The sequence below is a fragment of the Cibotium barometz genome, chromosome 30 (genome assembly GCF_041138505.1).
Source record: "Cibotium barometz isolate CiBa-2024 chromosome 30, ASM4113850v1, whole genome shotgun sequence".
In the NCBI taxonomy this organism is placed as follows: Eukaryota; Viridiplantae; Streptophyta; class Polypodiopsida; order Cyatheales; family Cibotiaceae; genus Cibotium; species Cibotium barometz.
In genome coordinates this window covers 24,034,160-24,053,543 of record NC_141075.1, presented here as the reverse complement: position 1 = coordinate 24,053,543, position 19,384 = coordinate 24,034,160, and the positions used below count along the sequence as shown (strand labels likewise).

At 46.6% G+C, this 19,384-nt stretch overlaps 2 protein-coding genes across 4 annotated transcripts in view; one reads left to right on the top strand and one right to left on the bottom strand.

Moving 5' to 3' along the window:
* The window catches only part of LOC147621300 (uncharacterized), a 101,432-nt gene that overhangs the window by 64,169 nt on the left and 17,879 nt on the right, over nt 1-19,384 (bottom strand). For all 3 annotated transcript variants that reach the window (XM_086824011.1, XM_086824010.1, XM_086824009.1), the window contains exon 2: nt 9,250-9,367. In XM_086824011.1, coding sequence (XP_086680137.1) covers nt 9,250-9,356 — 107 coding nt within the window. In that variant the 5' untranslated portion in view covers nt 9,357-9,367. The remainder of the gene's footprint in view (nt 1-9,249; nt 9,368-19,384) is intronic.
* On the top strand, nt 16,378-19,068 carry LOC147621301 (uncharacterized). The gene is made up of 3 exons (XM_086824001.1): nt 16,378-17,826; nt 17,957-18,272; nt 18,380-19,068. The coding sequence occupies exons 1-3, from the start codon at nt 16,577-16,579 to the stop codon at nt 18,836-18,838; spliced, it is 2,025 nt and encodes a 674-aa protein (XP_086680127.1). The 5' UTR covers nt 16,378-16,576; the 3' UTR covers nt 18,839-19,068.

Below are 19,384 nucleotides of genomic sequence, written 5' to 3'. Positions count from 1 at the left end.
AACATAATAAAGTACGTGGTGTATCATACCAACACCTCGGAAAGTGTATAAATACATGCACAAATAGAGTTCAATCCATGTATGAACCAAACCAACTCTAGGACTCCTCGCAAGACTTATGCCCTTCATAGAGTCTCGAAGTGTTAGCTCAGGTTGCTACAGACTTTGAACTAAACCAAACCATGCCATTCCAAAGGAAACCAACTCCAGAAATAGCATCATCTCATGTGACTAGTACACAATATCATAGAAGTCCTATAAGCAGATGTACTGTCAGCCTCAGTACCTCGGGTGAATACTAAGATGTCACCAAGCGACTGCTAGATGAAAAACTGAGCCTGTCTATGACAAGGGAGCGGAGGTGCTACCCCCCCTCTTGAGCATTAGGCAATGCGCCAGACCCGTGCTCTACTGAACCTGAATGAGCCGTCGCAAGAGTCAGCTCCAACTCAAAGGCATCAAGATAAAGCTGCAATACCTTAGGTGAATCTGCTAAGTCACCCTCCTCCATCCACTTCGCATCCATAGGTGAATAGTTCTTTAAACTTCACAAGATAGCGACAGGAAACTTTACCTCGTACCTTTCTTTCCTTATGTGCCAGTATCTGCTCGAAATAAGAACCTCATCAAGTTCCTCTGCTTCCATCTGAGCCTCATCTGATACATCCACAGGCACCCAAAACCTGCTTGCACTCCACCCAAGTGGTAAGCACAAGTCACTGATGAAGCATAGTAGATCACCACTGCTAAACATAGAAAGAAGCTGCCTTCCGAACCCATGAAGCCTCCGTGAAGATACCACTAATGACAAAGTGTGGAAAGCCATAGCCTTCAATCTATTTGTTGCACCATAACACTTCAACTGCTTTCTTGTTCCTGGCTGACTACTTCTTGTCCTTGGTGTCTTTTCTCCTGAGCCTCATCTTTAGCTTTTGCTCTTTACCTCATATAGGCAAAGACATAATCCTGCACTGTCTCCTATACTTCCTTTTCACTTTCCACATGTTCAAGCTTTTGATGTGACAACCATAGGCTCGCCTCCTTGAGAAAGTCGACGATATCCCGGCGATGGAACCATGAAACCGGCCTTCAGAAATCTAACGGGCTGTGAAACAAACACTTGCACACAAAACACTTCATCACCCATGGGAACCTGGAAAAGGAAACAAACAAGGGGAGCTAGAGTGCTCCTGCAAATAGTACAAGGACACCGATTGGCCCCAAAACGCAGTGGCGCCCCTTGCGGTATTTCTTTACTTGAACAAAATTTGAGTACATAGTACAACTCGTAGAATCCTCTACCAATAGGATCCCTCGAAGCTTTCACCCAAGACTTCCAAATAAGAACTCTCGCTATTACAGCAAAGCATCATAGAGAAGGCAATCACCGATGGATTCATTCTTTATTGCACCGACATGGGCTTTCATGATGAGATCGTCATTGTCATCTGTTCATGTGTCCCAAGATGCCATCATCAAAAGAGAATGCTGTAGAGTTAAGGCCTGCACAAACGGGAGCTAAGGAGGGTGGAAGACCTCCATGGTCTGTGTGGTGTAGAAAGAAAGAAAGTTACATTAACATCTACAAAAGACCCAAATGGTCTATGAGATCAAAATGATGTGTACATAGCATTCGTGAAATCTCGTCATGGATGAAATAAGATAAAGCAACAGTAAACTAAAATTGAACACTGAAAGCTAAGATCTCAAACTATGAGATTATACAAGATGAAATATTTAGATCCTACTATGCCAAGTATCGGGTGCAATAGGTGATGAGATATGGGAGAGCTAAATGAAAAAAACACAGTCAATCAACCCTATATGTCAAGCAAGGGCCCATCCAGGATGTCCATTATGGGTGATACAAGAAGGCTAGATATGTCAATAGACTGCTGTGAGGATGAGGCTGCCCGATGGGCAGGCCAGGATCTCTTGAATCCAAGGTTGATGAGCTAGGGGTGGTCAGGGTCTGACGGGACGAGAGCATCTAGCTCTCTGGAGTGCGCGTGCTCAATCTAATGTGACTCCCATGGGCCTACCACGAGGGGGCACTATGGTATAGGCTCCCATATCCATTGTGGTGGACTCTCTAGGTTGGAAAAAACTGGTGATGGTAAGCTAAGAGGAGGGCTGTTGGGGGCGAGGATCTCTGAGTAGTAACTGTCAAAAGTGCGCAGTGGAAAGCGTGAGACCTAGGCAGAGAGAGAAAGAAAACGAATCTGCATAATGATGAAGAAGCAATGACACAAACAGCCCTGTGCAAGGGGTGGTCCCTGTAGGTGAGGGCATGATGAACAACTACTCTCGTAATGGAGGACCCGGGCCTGGAAGCCCCTGTCAAGGTGTCTACAAATGAGTAAGAGCCTGGCCTTATATAGCCCCTACTAGAGCTGGCCGACTTGCTCTAAAAAGGACCCACGACTAGAAAATAATAAACATGTGAATATGGGTGGCCAACCCTACAACCAAGGGCCTTGACCAGAGGGAAAAATATGATGCTACCTCGGATAAATCTGGGCACCCCTGATACTCAACTTGGGCACACTACCAACCCAATCTGTATCACAATGTGCTCCCTCTTCAGCCCAAGAAAGGATGTCGTCTGACTCTCTACCTCCAAGAAAAGAATCTACTCCTTAGAGAACACCACCAAACTGTCTCCCTGTTGTTGGCACCCCCTCTAGACACCCTAGAGACCCATAATGTCTACATCAGCCCTGGGACTCAAGCCTCCAACTCTAAGCTTGTTGAGCACCAATCACCAGATACAAGGTCTTAAACCATTGCCAAGCACACAGAGAACTATAGAGATGCTAAGTACACCATTTGGAGAGCACATGCATAGAGATCTTAATGACATCCTCTCGACAATAGAGAGGAGGGAAACCATTCAAAGGGATTTCCCGATGTGTCTTATCACATATTGCTTGTGAGTAGTTTGCGAATTTACAAGTCGCCAATGAAGGCGTCAAGGCATGGGACATTCTCCATCACATGGTTCCAAAACTAGCAGGGTTTTGGGACTAGCTAGTCCTCATGACCTTCTCATCCATTGCACCTTGTGTAAACTTTGCTTTCATGCTTGAACTTAAGTTGTGTAGTGATTTTTGAATGATGGTGGTTAAAAAGACCATGTTGTCAACTTCATTAAGAAGGAAAACAGTGTTTTGCAAAGATACTAAAAAAGGGCATCATTTCATAGGTTGAAGCTTCAACAAGATAGGTGTTGTTACTTCCTACCCCAACCTAGGCTAAAATGAAGATGCAAGTGTAGTTAGGAACTTATCAACATGACAGATGCTATTACTTCCCACCCCAATCTAGGGTATGGAGATGCAATTTAGGATAATCTCCATGTATCCCTTGGTCCAAGAATGCCTCTCTGTCCTACTAACACTCCAAGTGGAAGAAACATACCTCCAGCACTGTAGCTGACAATCCTGCTGGACCTGACCTTTAAAACCTGTATCCATAACTCACCGTCGCGTGATGGGACTACTACTCACACACCCCTATGAGTCACCCAGTCACATGGCAACACCCCCTGAGCTCTTTGGTGTGAACTATGGCACTGAGCTCAAGAAAGCTCTCTTGCCAAAACCTGACACCCCCAACTAGCAAGCTCCCGAGTCCCAACCAACTAGTCACGTGTCCATGTGGAACCAACCATCCACAACTCATCATCCCAAACCACAATCTGATGTCAATCATCTGCTCCAAACTGCTGCTCCACTGGTACCTACCTGTACACTTGCCATGCATCCTGTTCCCATCCCTGCAACTGAGCAAGTACCTGTGAACCTCGACAACAGCTCTTGTCACCAAATGACCTAGCCTGCCTCTGCATGAATGCCGATATCAACTTGTACACCAAGCTCCCAAACCAATGCTCATCCTAGGGATGAAGACTCCTGTGCCTGTACCCTGTAATCCAGAAGGCCATCTGCCTGGGGAATAGGAGTGGCTCACCTTGCCAAGTAACCACATCCCCCTCTCAAGGTGAACACCCTGAGAACCTAAAGGAAACACCTATACACCAGCAAAACTATGCTGAACTGGCACAAACTCATAGACCCCCTCTGCTATCGAGAAAGGACTAACTGTCTTCCACACACACACCTCGAGGGTGTGAATCCAAGTGTGCACCCATGAGTCTAAAAACTCTGACAAAGCAAAGATTGGCCAATCAAGGGCTCAAGGCCATGTGGGAAGGCACCATTCCTGGAAAAGAACACCTGCCTCCACTGCCTCCAAAAACGCAGATGAGATAATGCAGAAAAAACGCTGTTGTAACCTGCCGGCAGCACGTGTACCAAGAAGAACAGAGGGAAGAGGAAAACACAGCACCTTCAGCACCTCCCCTGGAGAAAAAACGCAGCCAGCACCTTCTCTGGAGAAAAACACTGCTCTGCTGCCCAGCACCTCCTCTGGAAAAAAACACAGCCATGCTGCCCAGCACCTCCTCTGGAGAAAAACGCAGCCAGGCTGCCAAGCACCTCCTTTGGAGAAAAAACACAGCCATTGCTGGCTGCCCTTCACCTGCTCACAAGGGCAGAAAACGCAGCCAGTAGGGTACCTACTCTGGTCGCCCCAGACCTGCACTGCTTAGGTCACACACATACTTATCTTATCTACTCATAAGAGCAGGTTCACACATATAAGCACTTACACATATAAGGGGTATTCACACCTATACACTTAAACATTCTAGGCAGGGAGGGTGGAGAAGTCAGGGATGAGGTGTGCCAAAGCGATAACGAGACCATGTGTAGCTTCGAGCTCTAGGAGGTTATCTACCAGATGCTGTCACCTCCCTGTCATGTGATGATCTCATGAGGCCCGTGTCACTGATGTCCAGCTCCTGCAATCTGATGGGGTCATCCCTATCAGGTAGGGGAACCTGGCAGCCCCCGGTCCTAGCATTGAAGTCGCCCAATAAGAGAACTTCACCCAGGCAAGAGAACTCCATGATATCACTGTAAAGTAGTAGGAAAGGTGACTCGCCATGCTGCTCAGCATAAGGGGAGTCACTCGGTGGGAAATAGCATACTACAAAATAGATAGCTCTCTCTCTCTCCAGTCAATTGTAGCCGCACCCATAGGTACCATGCCTCGTCATCCTTCCGAACAATGCTAAGAATCGGCCTGAGGTGTGAATCTGTAGAGGACCGCACACCTCTCGAGCCTCATACACCTCTTGACGTGCGGGTCTCACCCCAAAAGGCTGACCCCATCTTGTAACCGCTATGTATGGTGTCCCCTCTCGAGGCTCTGGTGTGTATGTGTAGAAGATGATGTCTCTACCTGTGAGGGTCTTGCTGATCCCTCCTGCCACATAGTGTCGTTGCAATTCCATATGGCTAGCCTCAACTATGTGGTCTCATAGCCCCCAGCCCCAAACATCAAAATCACCGTATAGACAAAACTAGACACCACCCATGACGAAAGATAACTTATGGCCCTTCCAATCTCTCTGTACATGGTGGTTATAAAACCACTCTTTACCTATAATAACATCTACTCTATCTAGATTCATAATCATGAAATCTAATGACTTTGAGTAGCTCTGTATAGTTATAGGCATCTGGACACCCGCCGATTCCAAAACTAAGTGCCCGACGACATGTCAACACAATACTGGTGATGCATCTCCACTCCCAATTTATGCACAAGCTTAGCATTCATGAAGTTGAGTACTCCCAAGGTCAAAAAGAATGTGTGCAGTTTTCTCCATAATTGCCCATACATTCGTATTAGGTTCATGGGACTACAAATTTTCATCTTGAAGCTACAACCCTTGCAAGAACTATGATCTAAAACAATAGTATGTACTGAAGTAATTTTATCTTTAACCTTGCTCACATGTGCTCCCTTTGACTTTGACTTGCCCTTTGACTGAGGGGTTCGTCCTCATGTGCCCTTGTTGACCACAAGTGAAGCACCGACCCTCGTATACTGAAGTGTCTGCTCCACTCTTTTTATTTCTTCCTATCCATAGTCTCTGATTGACTTTGATCTCTGCTAGTCTTCCCATGCTTAAACTTGTCTCTACGCTAAGATCCTACCTAGTCTGTCAAAGAGGGTTGTTGGATTTTCCTTGGCCAAAGTCTCTTCATAAATCTTAGCATATCGAAGATGGCTACAGACCGAGGACAAGTACGACATAGTGCCCAAGTTGTAAATGAATCTACTCAAATTTAGAGAGTTGTAAGCTCGAGCAACTCACATGGATTCTATCACCATTTTGGGATTATTTGTGGATGGATAGCCTGATGGATATCAGCTTCAGATCAAGAACAACAATCGGATCAAAACATTGGATTGTGGAACTCTTCCCCGAAAACTCTCTCCAAATCTACCCACATCGAGGGCTTCACACATAACTCTTTTTGCCAAGTAAGGGCTTTTCTTGTTAGAAACCCCTGTACCATCTGTATCTTTTTATCCTCAAAGAAAGGATGGAACTAAAAATGTGTACCCCACCCGTCGAGCCAAGAGTCAACTGTCTCCTGAGTTCTATGTGTTTTCACCCCTATATAGGACTCTGGAGTAAAAGAAGGTGCCACTAATGATGTCCCAACTCCCCCTCCAGTTACTAAGTCTACCAGTGTTGCTTGCATAATAATAATTATGTCCCAACTCCCCCTGTAATTACCAAGTATATCAATGTTGCTTGCATAATAACAATGGTGTTCGTAAGGTTCAAACTCATAGTCACAGGGGACGGACCCTTGGAACGGGGGGACGCCGTCTCGGGAACACTGTGGGACGGGGACGGACGTCCCCAGCTGGGCGTCCCTCACAAGGGACGGCATTCCGGGGACGGATCCAGGAGGGGACGGTTGTGGGGGACGGCTGCATGGGAACGCCTGCAGGGAACTGTTTGGGCAATGGTCACATTTTTGACCCTTTTTTTGGCCGTTTGGGAGGGGCTTTTCATGAGCCTTTAGCCTTGGCCCATAGGCCTTGAGCCTTTGAGGCTTTGGGCCTTGGCCTCTCTCTTGCCTCCCTCCCTATAAGAAGACACACACACACACACTCCCTCTCACACTTCAAGCTTTAGCTTCACACACACACACTCTCTCTCCCCCTCAAGCGGCAAGCCTCAAGGACCAAGGTCTCAAGTTTCAAGCTCTCACACAAGCAAGCTGTAGCCTCTCAAAACACACTCTCCCTCACACACTTTTTTTTTTTTTTGGTAAAACCAGTTGAAATTGCATTATATCATAAATGTACAAAGGGGTTTAGACATCCTCTCTCCCTCACACACACACTCTCTCAAGCTTCACACACACACACACACACACACACACACCCATCCTCACACTCAAGTTCTCCCTCAACTTTCAAGGCTCAAGCCTCACTCACTCACTCTCTCTCTCTCTCTCTCTCTCTCAAGCTATCAAGTGACAAGGAGGCATCCATCATCCATGGCATCCTCCTCGTGGCAGTGGCTCTTCAAGTTCCAACTACCCGTAGAAGGACGACGGGATGGACATGGTGGGATGAGGTCAATCACACCCCATCCCCTCATGGAGGTGGTGCACAACCATGGACATGCAAGCTTTGCCCGTATAGGCGAGTGGGTGGTACTGACAAAGTAATTTTTAAGTGCCGTTCCTACCCCCGTCCCCGTTCCCTACATATGGCTGTCCCCCGTCCCGTCCCCGTCCCCGTCCCCCGTCCCTTGTGACTATGTTCAAACTGTGTTGCTCAAGCAAGGCGATCCTTATGTCCAATTTAGTGACCAAGTCATCGACCATCATGTCATCATCATGATGGTCATCGTTGAGATGAACATTCTTGGCCACTCTAGGCGCTTCATTAGCCCTGATAAATCCCAAGTTGATATGTTGTTGATTAAGGAAAGTCTCGTGTTGCCGAGTGTAGAGATAAAATGCTGCAAAATCCTGCTCTCCCACTCTTAAGTACAAATCCCTCTCTTAGAAGCCAGCCGAGTTCTTTCAGCCCTCTTGTACGAAGGAGATGCACACTTGTAGTATGGGGAACCAATGAGTGCGGCCCGCCTTTTATACTAAAAATTTAGGCCCCCCATGCTTCCTTCCCATTCGCCAATTCCACGGTCATGGACTTAATCGGGTATTGATTTAACCTTAATTTCCTCAGACATCTGGGAGACAAAAATGAGTGTGCTTCCGCAATCGATAAGAAGTTTGAATTCCTCACCTTCATGGGTTGCTGTGGTCTGAATGACAGCATACTGTTGCGGTGCGCCGGTGTTGTCAATAGTGGCAAAAAGTCGAGCCCGATCTCCTGCTTCATCTGCTAGAGACGGCTCGCCAATGGCAGTGTTAACATAGGCTACCCATCCACGTCCTCTGCCATACATTCTGGCTGCTCAACCACGGCCTCTTCCACAGTTTCCTCCCCGATCCCTTTGTCGATTAGGCGCTTCAGCAGCTGCTACCACTATACAATTAGCTAGTCTGGGGCACTTGTTTCTGTAGTGTCCCATCTCATTACATCCGAAACATCATACATTAGGGAACTCCATAGCAATTGGAGTTTGGGCTGCATAAATCCTGGGCCTGGCTGGAGGATTCTGTTGGTTGGGTAAAATTCTGCCCCGCGAGGGCTTTTCCACTCTCTTTTTTTTTAACGATTGAGTGAATCTGCACAACTGTGTCTCATAATACCCCAGGCACTTATATAGTGATAACTGTGCCATAAATAGCTAACCTGCTATAAACAACCATTAAGCTTGTTTTATCAATCCACGAACCCTAGCCTAGTATCAATCTGCTAAACCCTATTCTTAGGGCCATCTAACCCGGTTGGATTAGGTCCCTAATCCAATAGATTAGTGTCCATGTACGTAACAGTGCCCATACCCGGAGGTTTGGTCGTCCAAAACCTTGCCCAATTCCCTGCAAAATTAGTCAGCCAGCACTGAAGGGAAAGGCGTATCACACTTCCTGTTCTCTGTATATTTTAAACTTTGTGCTTCAAAGTACTTCGAAGAATCATGCCTCTATCAGTGTTATTATGACAACCATATACTTATGTGAGGGTTCATTTCCACTACCTTCTTAACCACAACACTTCATCACATTAAGCTGCTAGTCAAACCCTTGCAACTTCCATTGCCTAGTCTCTATTAACCCAAAAGCTAAAGAACTAGTATTGCAAACCCCAAGTACCCTTTTCTTTTTAAATTTCCTTGGATTACTGCTTTTGTATGGTCCTGCACAGAAATTGTTCAGCGTGAATGGGTTATGAAAGTACCTTTGCAAGGGCTGGCCAGATCCTCTCATGCTTTTTGGGATGGCAAAATCCAAAGAGCCAGGAACGTGGCCAACCACTGTCGCATCCAACATTGAAAGTATCATCATGTGAAACCACACTGAAAAAACCACAAAAGGAAAAAGATGTTAAACACATGATTATGGCTACACTTTAAAGGAGTACAACATTTTTGTAAAAGAAAACAATTTGTTGTCTACAATGCAACACACAAGAAGCGTGATCTTTCCACACACACACGCACACGCAGTCTATGCTCACACTTATCCAATAGAGCCTTTTTTTAAATCATTAAACTAGTAAAATGATGTCCGAACAAGAATGCTTTGTCGTGCACTCTAGAGAGAGTAGATGGGAGAGGCAGATTGGCAGAAGATACATAAGTTGCAGGCCATGATGTACTCCCGTATGATCAGGAGTAAGCCATCAGTGCCCAGATGAGATTGTCATTGCTGAGTTTCACACAGGCCCTTTGATCCTTGATGCCCTCCTCTAGCTGGACAGCGATCTGCCCAGGGTGGAAATAAGTCATCCATGCAGTTGGCACAGGCATGGCATAGCATCCGTTGGTACTCTTACATCACCAGGTGGTTTCATCTACATGGTCTCCAGAGGAGTCTGGACCACCTCCCTCCGTCAATATAGACTAGATGCACCCTTTCTATCTCAGCAAGAGGTCAACTGCACCATCTGCCTTGACCTAGCTCATCTTCACACGAGCCAAACATGACTGTTGTTACCATAATCATCCCCAGTTTCTGCCCATATCTGGTGTCCCTTTTGGTCCCTTTTCATGGCCCTTGATTGTGGGCTGGCCACCCCTTTTATTATATGTTTTTCTGGGATTTTTCTCAGTCTGGATGGATTTTCCCCAGTCGACCAGCTACACTGTATCCAGTCGGCCAGTTTATCATGTCCAGTCGGCCAGCCCCTCTTACCTATAAATAGGTGGGCTGGCCTCTCACTTTTTCATCTTGCCTAGTCTTTCTTTTGCTCCCTCACTTATGAGACACTTTTTGTCTCTTGCTTGGGACTGTATCACTTCAGTATATTCAGCATAGTTGCTCCATATCTCTCTCTCTCTCTCTCTTGCACTCTCTGCTCAGCACACTCTAGTGCTTATTTGCTTCCGCTCTGTGCACTCATTCATGGTATCATTGCTCCCAGTTTAACGATTCCCTCTGCTGCCCCAGATTGTGCCCTATCTACAGCCCCTTCACCTCTGCGTTTTTCTCATATTTGCAGCCCTCTGGATGCTGTGTTTTCTGGACAGTTGCTGCTGATTGCTTTCCCTTCACTTTGGCTTCATCGCTTACAGCCTGAAGGTATTTTCTCATCAGTGTTTTCTTCCTTCTTGGAGTTTGGAACTAGGCGGCCTGTTTTTTCACAACTGCAGCCCCCCTTTGGGAGCGCTTTCCTCTCCAGTGGACATTCCCTTTTGCAAAGGGGATCTTGTGGTGGTTCTGGCTTTAGTGGCAACCTTGGTACCTGCGGTGGACACTCCTTCGGAGATTGTGCATACTTCTGAGATTGAGCCCAAGCTTTTGTGATGGCTGCCCCATCTTCACTTCATACGTTCTGTGAGTCTACAAAGTTGGATGGTTCCAACTACACTTTGTGGAAGGTGAAAGTGAAATCAGCCTTGCGTGGCGTGGATCTCTGGGATTGGCTTGTTACACCTGCCAATGCCACCCCTCCCACCCTTGCTTCCAGTGGTGTGACTCAGGCACAGATTGATATTTGGCAAGCGAATGATTGTCGTGTTTTCTCCTTTCTGATGTTGAATTGTCAAGATTTTCTCTCTCTCATGTGCGTACAGCAGATGCTGCACATGAAGTTTGGAAGGCATTTGCAAATCTCTACGAGATTAAGTCTCCGGGTTGGATATTGGCGTTGGAAAAGCAGCTTATGAACTTGTCAGTTTCTGCCTTTCCATCTTTATCTGCTTTCATCTCTAAGATGAAAGATCTCCGAGACGAGCTCGCTGTTTGTGGCAAGGATATCTCTACAGAGGATATGGCTATTCGGCTTCTCTCCAAGCTTCCAGAGAGGTTTGATTCTTATTTTCGGTCTCTTGTTTCTTCTCCTCGTCCTGTTCCAGTTACTTATTTTCGGTCTCTTGTTTCTTCTCCTCGTCCTGTTCCGGTTACTTGGGAGCAAGTTCTCCCCTCCATTATTCGGATTGAGTCTCGCTTTGAGGAGCGGACTGGCACCTCTGGTGGTTCTGATGGAGCTTTGGCTGCACGAGATAAAGGGAAGAATCAACAAAAGAAAGGGAAAGGGGATTCTGACAAGAACTCCAAGGATAAAGACAAAGACAAAAGCAGATCTTCTAAAAACAAGGACATTGAGTGTCATTATTGTGGCAAGAAGGGTCATAAGTTGACCCAATGTTACAAGAAGAAGCGGGATGAAGAAGCAAAGAACTCTTCCTCTACAGCGGTGTCTCAAACCAAGAAGGATGATGGCATTCTTCTATTAGCAGGTACTCGTCGTGTAGCTGCTCTTGTGACTTCTCAGTCGCAATCGTGGATTGTGGATAGCGGTGCTACTACTCACATGACACCCCATCGAGATTGGTTCGAGGACTTCACTGCCAAGACAGGCGAGATCACTTTGGGTGATTCTTCTTCCGTGCCAGTGCATGGACATGACACCATCCCCATCTTCCACTTCCAAGGACAAAAGGTACTTCTCTGACGTTCTGTACATTCCAGATTTGGCATTTAACCTTTTGTCAATGAGTGCTCTTACAGCTCAGGGTGCAAAGGTGATCTTCTCTCGTTATGAGATTACCATTCGTGATAAGGAGACTGGTAGCATCTTGGCTCACGGAGTCCAAGATAGTGGTCTGTACAAGTTGATCGCTTTGCTTTCTTCTCGTTCTTCTTCTGCTCTTTGGCATGCTCGGTTTGGCCATTTGAGCTATCAGCTTCTACAGCAAGCTTCGAAGGATGGGTTGGTTGAGGGTTTACCGACCATCAAGGCTCCATCTACTGTTTGTTCCTCTTGTCTACAAGGGAAGCAACACCGAGCCGCCTTACCGAAGGAGGCGACACACAGATCTTCGACATCACTTGCTCTTGTTCATGTAGACTTATGTGGTCCTATGAGTACCACGTCTTTGAGTAAGGCGTTGTACATGCTCGTGATGGTGGATGACTTCTCCAGATATACTTGGGTCTTCTTTCTGAAGTCCAAGGATGAGGCTTTTTGTCACCAGCCTGGACATTTCCCAGTATGAAAGGAGTCTGGTGGACTCCAGGATGTCTAAATATTTGGAAAGCACAAGCTTTGGGAATGGGGAATTATCCTAGAATACAAAGGAACCACACTCCTAAAATTTAGGAGAGTTGCTATTTTTGGCCCGACTCCGATGGAAATTCTGTTCGCGTCATTACATCTGGAATTGAGCAGATACCAAGAGTTGGCAAAGTGCCTATGACAGAATGTCTACCAGTTGGGATATTTTTAGAGATAAAGTTTATGGAAGGACCCATCTCTTAGATTGGGACATGTGGCAAGAAAGTGGACCAAAGTGAGACAAGTGGCCTGACACTTGTCAGAAAATGGATCAAAGTGAGACAAGTGGCCTCACACTTGTCACTTCAGCTATTGTGTGGCCCTCCACTTGTCATTGTAGCCTTCTCTTGCCATTTTAGCTCATGGGAGGCCCAAATCTATAAATTGGAGCCCTCTCTCTTCATTAATAGAGGCTCTCTTGCTGCACACTAGCCTCTACCACCGTTACAGGCTGCCCTAATGATGGCTACTGTCTTTCTCTCTCTCTTGAAGGCTGCCCATGAAGAATACCGACTGTTGGGGACTGTTTTGGAGGCTTCCATCGCGAAGAAATACTGAAGGTAAGGGTATTTAATCATTTATTATGATTTCTAGCCATTGTACTTGTTGTACCAGCCTTTGTACCTATTGTACCAGCCATTGTACTGGCTGTACCAGTCCTTGTACTTGTTGTACTTACTGTACCACCCATTGTGCCGGCTGTACCCGCTTCTGTACTTGCTGTACCAACCACTGTACCTACTGTACTAGTCATTGTACATGCTGTACCAACATTTGTACTTGTTGTACTTGCTGTACCAGCCACCGTACCGAGTGTACCAACCACCGTACCTATTGTCCCAGCCACTATACCGGCTGTACCAACCATTGTACCTGCTATACCGGCTGAATGGAGAGTTGTACTTGCTGTACCAGCTCTATTGCATGAAGACCCGTGGTTTTTGGGGAAGAATTAGTACCCACACGGAGGTATATGGATTATGTTGTTGGCTCGGCATTTCTACAGCCTATGTTCCGGCTTGGTAGCCTCGTGTTGGGCTGTGTTATGGCATTTGTATATGGATAATCTGGCATCTCCCGTGGGGAGAGTAAGGCCCTCAAAGCTTGTACATGATATTATTCTCCTTGGGTAATAAAATACTCCAAGGGGGGGTCGGCCCATTCCGGCCTCTACGTGGTGTCACATGTGCAAGATCCATTTTCAGCATTTGTGGATGTTTTGTCCAGCTTTTATGTTTTATGCAAAGTGATGATGGATATGTGTTAAGGGTGTGGCCATGTTTAAGTGTTTTGATATGCATTGATGGTATCAACAAGTGTGTCAAAGGCCCTAGTCCCCCGGGCACCACCACGAGTTACACTTTTCAGCACATTTGTGATTAGAGAGTTGAGGTGGAAAAGAGACCGGTTCCTTGGTCAAGGCTCTCAGGACCAACAGAAGGGGTGAGTTTACATTCCAGGAGTTTCAGCAATATTGCAGGACCCATGGCATTCGGAGACAGCTTACTACAGCATATACTCCATCACAGAATGGAGTTGCAGAGAGGAAGAATAGAACCATTATGGAGATGGCACGTGCTATGCTTGAGCATTCTTCATTACCTCAACGTTTTTGGGCTGAGGCGGCTTCCATTGCTATCTACATTCAGAACACGTCTCCTACTGTTGCGCTTCCAAATAAAACTCCATATAAGGCTTTCCATGATGAGAAGCCCTCTGTTGTTCATTTTCGGATATTTGGTTGTTCGGCGTATGTACATGTGCCTAAGGAGCATCGCTCCAAGTTGGACTCGAAGTCTCAGCGCATGACTTTTCTCGGATACAGCACTATGTCCAAGGCATATCATCTTTATGATCAGCAGGCTGGCAAAGTTGTTGTGAGCCGTGATGTGGTGTTCGACGAGACTTCTACATCTTCTAAGGGGGGTGGTGAGCTTCTTCCTCCGCCGCCTTCCTCCTCCCTCTGCTTCTGTTACACCTCCAGCTGTGGATTCTCAGTCAGATGATGATGACTCTGCTCCTCCTCCAGCGAGTTCGAGCAGATCTGTGCTTGGATGGTACTTTCAGACAGTTCATGATTCTGGGTTACGTGAGCTTCCTTCTGCTCCTCCGCCTAGTTGTCTTAGGCGATCTTCCAGAGTTTCAGGGAAACAAATTCATGAAGGCAACATGTTTGTTAACTATGCTCTTATGTCCTCTATCATTCATGGTCCTTCTGATCCCACTTCTATGGACGAGGCTCTTTCACATGAGCCTTGGCGTCGTGCTATGCAGACAGAGCTGGATGCTATTGAACAGAATGGCACTTGGATTCTGGTGCCTAGGCCACTGCAACAGAAGGTGATTAGTGTGTGCTAGATCTTCAAATCGAAGTTCCGAGCTGATGGCAGCTTAGCCAAGCACAAGGCGAGGTTCGTTGCCAAGGGTTATGCTCAGCACCCTGGAGTCGACTTCGATGAGACCTTCGCTCCGATGGCCCGGATGACTACCATTCGCACTGTTCTTGCTCTTGCAGGACATCATAGATGGCCCGTATTCCAGATGGACGTCAAGTCAACTTTCCTGAATGGAGAGCTTACACAGGAGGTTTATGTTGATCAGCCGTCGGGATTTGTTGTTCCGGGTAAACAGGATCAAGTGTACCGGCTGAAGAAAGCTTTATATGGTATGAAGCAAGCTCCGCAAGCTTGGTACCAGCGGATTGATGAGTTCTTTCAAAAGCTCGGTCTACGCCGTTCTCATGCAGATTCAAACCTTAATATCCTCCTTGAGAGGGGGTTGATTGTTACCATTGTTGTCTATGTTGATGACCTCATCTTTACAAGTTCTTATTCTGTGAGGATCCGTTCAGTCATGGATGCTTTGGAGACAAAGTTTGAGATGACGGATCTTGGCCTTCTGCATTATTTTCTTGGCTTTGAGATTTGGCAGACCCCAAAGGGCATTTTCTTCTCTCAGCAGAAGTACACACGGGAGATTCTTGACAGATTTCAGATGACTGGATACAAACCAGTATCTTCTCCTATGGATACTAGTGAGAAGCTTTCTCTTCTTAATGCTTCTCCAAGGATTGATCAAGGACAGTATCGAGTTCTCGTCCGCTGTTTGGTTTGGTTGACCTACTCCCAATTGGACGTGTGTTTCGCAGTCAGCTTATTGAGTTCTTTATCATCCAAACCCCATCAGCAGCATTGGCGGTGTGCTCTCAGAGTTCTTCGGTACTTGCGTGGCACTCTGCACTTTGGCATCTTCTATGGCCAAGGATGCACTCTTCTTGGATGGTCTGATTCAGATTGGGCTGGAGATCCAGATACTCGGCATTCGACAATTGGTTGTGTTTTTTCACTTGGGTCTAGAGCCATTTCATGGAGCAGTAAAAAGCAGCCTACTGTGGCGCTTTCCTCTACAGAGCATAGTTTCCAGAAACGGCGTTTCTGGAGCACCGAAACGCCGAAACGTTTCGGAAACGTTTCCAGAAACGGAAACGGCGTTTCTGGCTTTTATTTTTTTCCAGGGTTCAAAAACCCGCGTGCTCTCTTCGCCGGCATTTTTCGCTTCTTTCCGCCGCCTGTTTGGAGCTGCTCTAGCCATCTACCTTGCCCTCTACTCCTCTACCTCCACATCAGCCCTCTACCACGCCCTCTACCTCTCTACTTGGGGCCTCCACCTTTGCCATCTAAGCTCTACCAAGCAAGAAGGAGTCACACCTTGCTCGCAGCCTGCAGGACCAGAAAAACAGCCTCCACTTCTCGAATCTCTCCGAGTCTTCCGACCTCGAACCGCACAAGTAAGTAACATGGCTCGGACTCCGGATCCTTTTTGGCAGCATGTGGAGCAAGTGGGGGCTTATGCAGGATCTGGTGGCTCCAGGAAATGGAGATGTAAATATTGTGGGTTGGTCAAAACGGGGAGTGTCACCCGTGTGAAGGACCATCTTGCTCATGTTCCAAACAAAGATGTAGGGCCATGCCCCTCTGTTCCTCTAGATGTTCGGAAAAGCCTTGAAATGTGGAGGCAAAAGCGTTTTGCCGTTCCCGAAGAGGAAGTATCTACAGCAATGGGTGGTCAAGAGCATGAAGCTGGTTCAAGTCAAGCAGCAGCAGCAAAGAGGGCCAGAGGCAGAGACACAGGATCAGATTTCTCCTCTACCTCAGTGTCGGGTGTGCATGCAAGGAGGACTCCTTTGCCAGGTGATGTATCACATTCACAAGACACCCCTCCAAAAAATACTGTACAAAGGGCTAGCATCCAAGCAGGATTTCAAAAGCAAGCAATTGCAGAGGCAACTAGGGAGCTCACCCGGATGTTCATACGGTGTGCCATTCCCTTTCATGTGGCCAAGACAAATCAATGGAGGAAGACCATGAGGGCCATCAGCCGCATTGGATGCGAGTGGGATGGCCCTACATCTGAGGCTCTGCGGACACGAGAGCTAAAGCGGGAAAAATCATGCATAGAAGTGCAGCTAGAGCCCTTGAAGGAAACATGGAAAAAGTATGGCTGCACTATATTGTGTGATGGGTGGTCAGATGTACGCAGGAGAAATGTATACAATGTTTTGGTGTCATGCTGCAAAGGCACTATGTTTTTGAAAGCCATTGATGCCTCCCTCCCAGGTCTCACAGTTACAGGTGCATTTATTTGGACACATATAAGGGAGGCTATAGTGCAAGTTGGGCCTGAGAATGTTGTGCAGGTGGTGACAGATAATGGAAGTAATTGTAAGTCTATGGGCTCTATGCTAGAGGATGAATTTCCAGCCATTGTGTGGACCCCTTGTGCATCACATAGCCTCGACTTATTGATTGAGGACATAGGTCAAATACAATGGGTTGAAGCCATCTTTTGCACCGCACGAAGCATGGTGAAGTTTGTGAAGAAGAGGCCAAAAGTCTTGAGCATGTATCGGGCCTACAGCACTCTTGAGCTATTGCAGCCTGCAGCCACCAGATTTGCATACATGTTCATTGTGCTTGAGAGACTCCTGCGAGTCCGCAGAGAGTTGGTACGCACTGTCTACTCAAATGAATGGCTAGAGTGGGATGAGAGAGAGAGCCCCAAGGCAAGAGCTTTTGTGCGTGATGTCATGAGAGAGGAGTGGTGGGTAGAGGTTGAGGGGTTGATCAAAACTCTCAACCCCATCTACACAGTGTTACGCATTACAGACATGGAGGGCAGTACTCTAGGCCTTTTATACGAGTACATGGACAAGATTGGGGAGGCTCTCAACAAGCAAGACTACTTGAGAGCAGAGCAGTAAGTCTCCTCAGTCATGGCTACCCTTGCTTTACTTCTTATCTTTATTTTACTCTTGAGTCTTTACATTGGTCTCGACTCTTGACTCTTGTTTTTTGTCCTTTTTTATCTTATGGTTTGATCTCTAAAGGGTTGATGAAATCAAGGCTGTGTGGAATCGGCGATGGGATTGGTTTCACAGGCCGATTCATGCAGTAGCACATGTATTGCATCCTTTGTGGCGAGATGAGGAGCAATACGAGAACGAGGAGCTAGAAGAAGGCTTCATGACATACATGAGGAACTTGACATCTGGTAATGTGCACATGCTGAAATGTATAGAGGATGATCTCTTGGCCTTTCGCAACCAGACAGGGAGCTTTGGTCGAGAGACTGCAAAGCTTCGAGAGACTCAGCTACAGCCTGTCTCATGGTGGGAGAAGTATGGAAATTGTGCTCCCACGCTGGTAATTCACTACCCTTAACTACAGTTTACATAGTACACTGTACAATGTGCATCTTTCTTGTTTCCACTTAGTTCTAATTTCTAATTGTATGTGCATTTCAATAACAGAAACGCATCGCCATTCGAGTGCTCTCACAGGATTGCAGTTCGGGTCCATGTGAGAGGAATTGGAGCACTTGGGCCCTCTTCCATACAAAGAAGAGGAATAGGCTGAGTACCGCTCAGCTAGAGCGGTTGGTGTTTTGTCATTGCAACCTCCAGCTCCTTGAGAGGAATGCCCGACATCCGGAGCCTTCACAGGTGAATGTGGATAAGATCGACATCATGAGGGAGAGGTTCATCCCAGAGATCCCACAGAATGAGCGTGATATGTACACCTTGCTTTATGAGGAGCTGACAGTGCCGAGCCACAACACCCGCTGCACCACCCATTCTCAGAGGCAGAGGGGGGGATCCATCGCTTCCACTTCAGCAGAGGCAGAGGACCATGATCCTACCATTTCTTCATCTGAGCCTGACTCTCATGAGTCGGAGGATGACTCCTCCATGGATGATCTTGATGAGTGATTTTTGGAGCACTTAGCTCTAGGATTTTGTCATGCCAGCAGCTGCTGCCAGCCTGCCAGCCACATGGATATTTTTTGATCATGTTTTGTATTTACTATAGTCTATACATATGGATTATGGATTATGGATGATGGATGATGGATGATGGATCTTGTTTTGTATTGACTCTTTTGAGGCTTGAGCCTACAGTTGTCATTTCTGAATTTTGATCTATCATTTGAGTCTTTGACATTGAACTTGTTACTTAAGCAAAGATGTATTTTTCAAGCTTTTGTAATGTTTTTATTAATTATATATGTATGTATTAAACCCTAAAACCGAAACTCCGTTTCCCCGTTTCTTCCCGAAGGCCGAAACTCCGAAACTCCGTTTCCCGCCGTGCTCCGCACCCCCGTTTCCGAAACTCGTGGAAACTATGCTACAGAGGCAGAGTATCATGCGGTTTGTTATGCTGCATGTGAGGTGATTTGGTTGCAGAGATTATTGGAGGAGCTTGGTTGTCCTCCTACCGGATCTACTCTTCTTTGGTGTGACAATCAAAGTTGC

What these genes read in the sequence shown, in the direction of transcription:
- LOC147621301 (XM_086824001.1), top strand. Translation starts at nt 16,577, where the DNA reads ATGTGGAGGCAAAAGCGTTTTGCCGTTCCCGAAGAGGAAGTATCTACA. An exon ending in GACTACTTGAGAGCAGAGCA is followed by an intron (nt 17,827 to 17,956) that starts GTAAGTCTCCTC and finishes TGATCTCTAAAG; the next exon opens with GGTTGATGAAATCAAGGCTG. An exon ending in GAAATTGTGCTCCCACGCTG is followed by an intron (nt 18,273 to 18,379) that starts GTAATTCACTAC and finishes TTTCAATAACAG; the next exon opens with AAACGCATCGCCATTCGAGT.